Source organism: Etheostoma spectabile, chromosome 12 (assembly GCF_008692095.1).
Source record: "Etheostoma spectabile isolate EspeVRDwgs_2016 chromosome 12, UIUC_Espe_1.0, whole genome shotgun sequence".
NCBI lineage: Eukaryota > Metazoa > Chordata > Actinopteri > Perciformes > Percidae > Etheostoma > Etheostoma spectabile.
The window spans coordinates 3,150,207-3,158,672 of NC_045744.1; the positions used below are offsets into that span (position 1 = coordinate 3,150,207).

An 8,466-nucleotide genomic window follows, 5' to 3' on the forward strand; every position below is an offset into this window, starting at 1 on the left:
GTGGAATCAGTCATGTTATTTTGGGTAGTTAAAAAGAACATTGATATAGGAAAACACCATGACGGTTACCATTGCTTTATGAGTACAACAGTACTCAAAGCTATTTTATGTACTGTATGTATATACACTCACAGGCCACTTTATTAGGTACCCCATGCTAGTAACGGGTTGGACCCCCTTTTGCCTTCAAATGCCTCAATTCTTCGTGGCATAGATTCAACAAGGTGCTAAGCTTCCTCAGGGAGTTTGTCCATATTGACATGATGGCATCACACAGTTGCACACTATTGTCGGCTGCACATCCATGATCGAATCTCCCGTTCCACCACACCCAAAGATGCTCTATTGGATTGAGATCTGGTGACTGTGGAGCCTTGAGTACAGCGAACTCATTGTCATGTTCAAGAAACCAGTCTGTGATGATCCAGCTTTATGCATGGCGCATTATCCTGCTGAAAGTAGCCATCAAAGTTGGGTACATTATGGTCATAAAATGGACATGGTCAGCAACAATACTCAGGTAGGCTGTGGCGTTGCAACGATGCTCAATTGGTACCAGGGGCCCAAAGAGTGCCAAGAAAATATCCCCACACCATGACACCACCACCACCAGCCTGAACCGTTGATACAAGGCAGGATGGATCCATGCTTTCATGTTGTAGACGCCAATTCACCCTACCATCCGACTGTCGCAGCAGAAATCGAGACTCATCAGACCAGGCAACGTTTTTCCAATCTTCTATTGTCCAATTTCGATGAGCTTGCAAATTGTAGTCTCAGTTTCCTGTTCTTAGCTGAAAGGATGGCACCCGATGTGGTCTTCTGCTGCTGTAGCCCATCTGCCTCAAATTGACGTACTGTGCCTTCAGAGTGCTCTTCTGCCCACCTTGGTTGTAACGTGGTTATTTGAGTCACTGTTGCCCTTCTATCAGCTCGAACCAGTCTGGCCATTCTCCTCTGACCTCTGGCATCAACAAGGCATTTCCGCCCACAGAACTGCCGCTCACTGGATGTTTTTCTTTTTCGGACCATTCCTGTAAACCCTAAGATGGTTGTGCGTGAAAATCCCGATAGATTGCAGTTTCTGAAATACTCAGACCAGCCCTTCTGGCACCAACAATCATGCCACGTTCAAAGTCACTCAAATCACCTTTCTTCCCCATACTGATGCTCGGTTTGAACGGCGGAGATTCTCTTGACCATGTCTACATCCTAAATGCCTGAGTTGCCGCCATGTGATTGGCTGCTTAGAAATTAAGTGTTAACGAGCAGTTGGACAGGTGTACCTAATAAAGTGGCCGGTGAGTGTAGTTGCTCTCAGGACTCAGGACTGTGCACCAGGTCCCCGCCTCTCTTTTTTCTCTGACCTACCTATACTTTATATTTTTATATTTTATATTCTTATATTTTTATATTTTGTGTCAATACTGTAAAGGGGTACTGCACTTGTGTGTAATGACAATAAAGGCATTCTATTCTGTTCTATTCTAACAGTGGTCTCTGCGACCCGGCTGTTGAGCAGCAGCGCCCCCTGCTGTCGGAGCCTCTGTCCTGCAGTGCATCCGGCATCCGCGCGCAGTAACAAGTTACCAGCAGCAGCAGCAGCAGGAGCAGCGGCCGCGTCTCTTCTGTTACCGACGGTACTGCCTGCTCTTAGGCAGTGTGCTAGCTATAGCAATACACCGCTAAACTCAAAGACCAACGACCTGCGGACAAAATGGTGAGTCGATACGGGGCTTACCTGCGCAGATATTTCTGTTTTTTATCCATTTTTAGCAGTTGAGAAAACTGGCTGTCAACCGCCCCACCGTGTGAACTTCATGTCGAGTTATAATGGTAACCGTTTCGGGGCAACAAGCTGGTTATGGAGCGTGTCAGGTGTGTGTGAAGGGGTGTTAACGGTCCCCATAAAGGCTCGGGATGTGGGCTGTTACGACGTACGCAGCAGCCAGTTGATAAGGAAACAGCGCTCTGGCCTTTACAGCCCGGCCCGCTGTGACGTTCTTAGCAAATCCTTTAATATCAAGCCGCTACAGGGACATGACTGTACAAATATCATGTGTTGAGAGAGAAAGCACATGCTCACATGTCTTCTATAAATTCGGCGAATATTGTTTTTGCTAAAAAGTAGATTTCGGTTAGATTAAAAGCTATTGCGTAATAACTCTTTATCTACCACGCGACAAAATAAATTCAAATATACAATATGGCACCGACATCGAGACATGGAGTGGATTTTCAATGGCGGACTGTGATTAATAAGGCTTTTAAGGAGTTATTATTATGATATGAGCCTGTGCTATTACGCTGGAATGTCTGCACATCCATTTTAGGAAGCATTTAATTGTGTTTTTCTAGTTTTCTGTTGATTTTAACAATACATGTATGATACTGAGACCCACATTGGCCGGTGAAAATGCCAAAATTCTACCAAACTATGGGCAAAAATCTCTTTAATCCCTATTTAAGTTAGCATACATCCATTTCCCCCCCCCCCCCTGCATTTTAGGCCTTGTATCTTATTTGTGATCTTAGAGGATTAAGCATAAGCAACATGTAGCCTATTGCTATTTAGTCTGTTAATTATCAAAATCTGAGTGTACATTTCATCTTAATCTGAAGAATTTAAAGGGAATTTAAGGTATGAAATCATGACATTGTGTTCCCTTGGGATTGTGAAATGGTTCAACTAGATCAGGAACCAGAAGGTAAAGTCTTTATGCAGTACCTACTCCTTCCTCCTGTTCAGGCTGATGGATTCAGTTTCAAGTGTCTTTCTTTTTATAACTACTTGGAATGACTGCAGATCTGGTAGTGGCCATGCATAAATATAATATGATGAATAGGATGAACTTCAGCTGGTTGTAAATGGATGAATGTAACCCCCCACCCACCTACCACCCTCCACCAGGTGAACTTTACTGTGGATCAGATCCGCGCCATCATGGACAAGAAGTCCAACATCAGGAACATGTCTGTGATTGCCCACGTGGATCATGGGAAGTCCACTCTGACTGACTCACTGGTGTCCAAGGCAGGGATCATTGCTTCGTCCCGTGCCGGAGAGACACGCTTCACAGACACACGCAAAGACGAGCAGGAGCGCTGCATCACCATCAAATCAACGTATGTGGGTCGGAGAAATGGGTTTAGAAACAGCTCAGTGTTTTTCATGCAACTTATTAAAGGTGGTTACACTTGTATGTATAATAGAGTAAAGTTAACAATTAAAGTTTTGGTGGAAGATGCATACTCAGGTATTATATTAATAAGAGTTTGACCATCAAAATCTAAGCTAACCTACTTCATCAGGACTGTTTGGGTGCAGTTTAAGTAGGTAGATTGACAACATAAAGTAACCACCCCAAACAGGTTGCCCAAGCATTGTTTCCAAAATGCTGATGCAGAAATGACATCATGTTTTTCCAACTGAGTCCCACCCACTTTACAACAGGTGTGACGAGCACAAACACACATCACGCAGTTGTAATAACCAAAACTGTTAGAACTTTGTCTGGAACATATCAATCATTGTTGATTGTAAGATGCTGATTGAGATTAAAAAAAAAATGTTTTCAGGGCCTTTAAATTTCAAACATATGAAACAAAAGAAACCGGTAGTACATGTGCACAACGTAGTTATATATATTTAACTTAGTTATTAACATGAAATAGCTAAACGCTTCCACATTGTCTGATCTGAAAGCCTTAGACGGGTATTTGGTTTCTTTGCAGATCTCAGAAATTCTTTTGTAAAGGCAGAACAGAGATTGTTATTCTAGCCATGTTACAGTCCCGTTTTGAGTTCCCTTATTTAAATATCCCGTTACAGGATGCTGCATTTTCTAAAATCCACTCAGGATGTTTCTGTCTGATTCCAGTAAATGCACCAGCACTGACATTGAATCACATCAGTAAATATTTACTGAACTCATTCCAGTCAAGCCAGTTTGAAGCATTTGAACTGGAAAGTCTCCACTCAGCATGTCTGCCTCGTTAGTGGTAAGTTAGAGGAGCGTCTGGCTCATTCCAGTATTGTGACCACTCACTTTAGAGATTCATTCCGTTGAACTTAATTTAATCCATACATTATTTGACATTTATTTGAAAGATGCAGAGGTAGTGATATGTGAACGGTGAACATATCCCCAGCCTTTCACTGTCCCCTCTGTTATTCAGGGCCATCTCTATGTACTATGAGCTCGCAGATAACGACCTGGCATTTATCAAGCAATGTGTAGACGGAAACGGCTTCCTCATCAACCTGATTGATTCTCCTGGTCACGTTGACTTCTCCTCTGAGGTCACCGCGGCCCTCAGGGTAACCGACGGAGCCCTGGTGGTGGTGGACTGTGTCTCAGGTGATTACATGACGGCTGACGCCCTCATCTGCACATCCCACATACACACACACACACTCTTGTTTTTCACCCAGGCTCACCTGTCTGTTTCCTCTGACAGGTGTGTGTGTGCAGACTGAGACCGTACTGCGGCAGGCCATCGCCGAGCGCATCAAGCCGGTTTTGATGATGAACAAGATGGACCGGGCCCTGCTGGAGCTGCAGCTGGAGCCAGATGAGCTCTTCCAGACCTTTCAGCGTATCGTGGAGAATGTCAACGTCATTATCTCCACCTACGGAGAGGATGAGGCGGGACCCATGGGGAACATCATGGTGAGGCATAGGCTTAAACACCACTCAGACTCAAAGATATGCTAAAACTTGAACTTGAACTTTATTTGTGTCCTTGAAGGGCAATAGGGTGTGCAGCAGGTTTAAAAAAAAGACTCATGGGTATCAGCATCTAAGTAGCCTACACAGAGTAGGAAAAGTACATAGCGCACTTACAGAATCAACATTATGTAATCAACGTTTGCCGGCCTCAACGTCAGCCTCCATTACATCACCAGCCCCTTTGATAACATATCTGACATCATCAACACAGTCAACAGACTAGAATACAAATAATCAACCAAGAAACTAGCCACGGAATTCAAGTTTGACTCCTCCACCGTCTTGCATTCAAGAGGGAAAGCTGGATATTGTTGCTATACATTTTCTATTTTTTTTCCCTCAGATTGACCCTGTTGTTGGTACAGTCGGGTTCGGCTCTGGCCTCCATGGCTGGGCTTTCACCTTGAAGCAGTTTGCTGAGATGTATGTGGCGAAGTTCACAGCGAAAGGAGATGGTCAACTGGGACCAGCAGAGAGGTGTAAGAAGGTGGAGGACATGATGAAGAAACTGTGGGGAGAAAGGTAAACACATATCCAGACAGAGCTATGCTTCACATAGTAACTTAACATCGGCTGAAAAGCAGTGTTTTCACAGCCTTCTCTGGTTGGAAGTTCCAAGCGTTTTTTTATACGGGGGGGGGGGGGATGGGGGTGTGGTCTTGACCAACTGCCACTTTGCTCATTTGAAAGCCTTGATGTCTCTCTCTCTCTCATGGGTGGGTCAAATTCTCTGGGCGGGTAAAGCAGAGAAAGGGGAGGTAACCTTTCCCGCTAATGATCTCATGAGGGGCAAGATTCCAGATCGGCCCATCTGAGTTTTCATTTTCTCAAAGGCAGAGCAGGATACCCAGGGCTCGGTTTACACCTGTCACCATTTCTAGCCACTGGGGGACCATAGGCAGGCTGGGTGGCCGTAGACTGGTTAGGGGAACTCATATTAATGTTAAAAAATCTCAGAAAGTGACATTTTCATGCCATGGGACCTTTAAAACAGGTAGCCTCGTGGTGCATTCAAAGTTATTGTAAAATACCCTTTTCCCATCTGGTGGTTGTTTTTGTCATTCAATAGCAATTTACTGGTTAAATAAGTTATTGTTATAAGTTATAGTTATTACACTATTATTAAATCTTTAATTTTGACCATATCGCCTTAGCAATAAACAAGCCTTTCTTTAATGTTGCCGCCTCTTGTTTTTCTTCTTCCCTTCTTTTTTTTTCTAGTTTTTTTAACTTTATTTAAAAGTATTGGTTCAGTTACCAGCACTGTTTTAAAAGTACCGCTTTGGCACGGGTATTGGAAAAAAACGATACCCAACGTTAGCTCTGTAGCACCCGTAACCACGGCCAACAGTGACGTCAGCGTGCACAGACCACACCTTGGAGGAGGTTTACATCACAAGGATTAAAGCAAAACCTAGATTTTCAGCTGGTGTTAAGTTGCTCTTTCAAATGTTCTTGCAGACACCAAAGAATCTTCATAACTACTGGCATATACTGCACAGTTGAATAGAATTATAAACTAGGTGTCAGTCATCTGAGTGTCATGACGTGCGATCATTTATGTGCACAGATTCTTTGACCCAGTTGCCGGCAAGTTCAGTAAGACTGCCACCGGTCCTGATGGGCAGAAACTCCCCCGCTCCTTCTGCCAGCTCGTTTTGGACCCCATCTTTAAGGTGAATGGAGAGAAAAAAAGTGACATAAACCTACAATGAATATGTTTAATAGGGGTGGAGGAAAAAATCGATACAGCATAGTATTGCAGTATTTTCTGTGGTAATACTGTATTGACACACAGACACCAAGTATGGATGTATTATTAAATATGTGTTGGTCAGTTTGTCTGCTTGACAATCCCATTTTGCAGCAAAAAAATTGAAGTAAACAAAAATGTATCTTTCGAGAAAACAGATGTTGATAAAGTTTCCTTTTGGAGACATCATTTGAAATTGGGAAATATTTGAAGTTGGAAAAAAGATAAGAAATTATAATACATTGCAGAATTTTGCAATATGTCTAAAATCGCAATAACATTGTGACATGAGTATCAGGATGTTATCGTATCGTGATTCCCACCCCTAATCTTTACCAAGCCAGAGCTTCATCCTTCTGATGACACTGGATTGTTAAAAATAAACATTTAAAGCACCTGCATGTAAGATTCAAACATCTCTGTCCTCTTACCTCGTAGTGGTAGCACCAACAAAAGACGTTATAGTAGACAGCGACTGCATACAACCTGGAGGACACTAAGACCAATGGGCTGAAAGCAACACATAGACTGCACCCATTTTTCCGCCAATATGGTCTAATTTCTCTACAAACAACATCACAATTATTTCAAAGATCACATAAAAGTGTACACATAAGGGCTCTTAAAAATGTTAAGGATTACTTTAGGGCTTTGAACTCAAGTTTTATGCCTTCTTTTTGCTTTTATTGTCCTAGGTTTTTGATGCCATTATGAATTTCAAGAAGGACGAAACAGCCAAACTAATTGAGAAGCTGAACGTCAAACTAGACTCTGATGACAAGGAGAAAGAGGGGAAGGCCCTGTTGAAGGCCGTGATGCGCCGCTGGCTGCCTGCCGGAGAGGCCCTGCTCCAGATGATCACCATCCACCTGCCCTCCCCCGTCACTGCACAGAAATACCGCTGTGAGCTTCTCTATGAGGGGCCGGGAGACGACGAGGCTGCCATGGGTCAGTGGAACATTTTCATAGCACCACACCCCTTCACCCTCTGGAGAGGTCATCATTCAATGTGATGATTTAAAGGTCCCATGACAGGGTGCTCTTTGGATGCTTTTATATACAGTAGACCTTAGTGATCCCTAATACTGTATCTGAAGTCTCTTTTATATAGACCTTAGTGATCCCCTAATACTGTATCTGAAGTCTCTTTATATAGACCTTAGTGATCACCTAATACTGTATCTGAAGTCTCTTTTATATAGACCTTAGTGATCACCTAATACTGTATCTGAAGTCTCTTTTATATAGACATTAGTGGTCCCCTAATACTGTTTCTGAAGTCTCTTTTATATAGACCTTAGTGATCACCTAATACTGTATCTGAAGTGTCTTTTATATAGACCTTAGTGGTCCCTAATACTGTATCTGAAGTCTCTTTTATATAGACCTTAGTGGTCCCCTAATACTGTTTCTGAAGTCTCTTTCCCAAAATTCAGCCTTGGTGCAGAATTCCAGCCACAAGTTCCAGTACCACAATGAGCTTTCTTTAGTATGTGCTAATTCTAAGTCTGTAGTTTTTGAGGAGGTAAGGGGGGGGCAAGGTGGAGACGGGGGGTCTTTATTTTGGCTATGCTATACTCAGGGCTTACTATCTCTGCTCTCTTCCCAGGTATTAAAAACTGCGATCCTAAGGCTCCGCTGGTCATGTACATTTCCAAGATGGTTCCAACCACCGACAAGGGTCGTTTCTACGCCTTTGGCCGGGTGTTCTCTGGCTGCGTGTCCACTGGCCTGAAAGTGCGCATCATGGGGCCAAACTACACCCCTGGCAAGAAGGAGGACCTTTACATCAAACCCATCCAGAGGTGAGCATGTCGATGTACAGGCCACTGCACAGAGGCCTGGCGTGGTAGGAGAACAGAGAACATTTGTTCTAAATTGTAACATGTTTCTATTTAAACCCTTTGGTTTTTGGGTATTTGATGGCAACTAAATTCAATTCAATTTTATTTACATTATCAATTCATAACAAGAGTTATC

The 8,466-nt window shown here is 43.2% G+C and overlaps 1 protein-coding gene across 2 annotated transcripts in view; it reads left to right on the forward strand.

The window, feature by feature from the left end:
* The first annotated feature begins 1,507 nt into the window (after positions 1-1,507).
* The window catches only part of LOC116699093 (elongation factor 2), a 10,492-nt gene continuing 3,533 nt past the window's right edge, over positions 1,508-8,466 (forward strand). The window contains exons 1-8 of one of the 2 annotated variants that reach the window (XM_032531488.1): positions 1,508-1,720; positions 2,912-3,126; positions 4,180-4,361; positions 4,462-4,673; positions 5,077-5,255; positions 6,304-6,409; positions 7,182-7,434; positions 8,096-8,291. In XM_032531488.1, the coding sequence (XP_032387379.1) occupies positions 1,718-1,720; positions 2,912-3,126; positions 4,180-4,361; positions 4,462-4,673; positions 5,077-5,255; positions 6,304-6,409; positions 7,182-7,434; positions 8,096-8,291 (1,346 nt within the window). In that variant the 5' untranslated portion in view covers positions 1,508-1,717. Of the gene's footprint in view, positions 1,721-2,911; positions 3,127-3,881; positions 4,003-4,179; positions 4,362-4,461; positions 4,674-5,076; positions 5,256-6,303; positions 6,410-7,181; positions 7,435-8,095; positions 8,292-8,466 lie in introns of those variants that run through there. The other variant, XM_032531489.1, reaches the window with a different exon arrangement.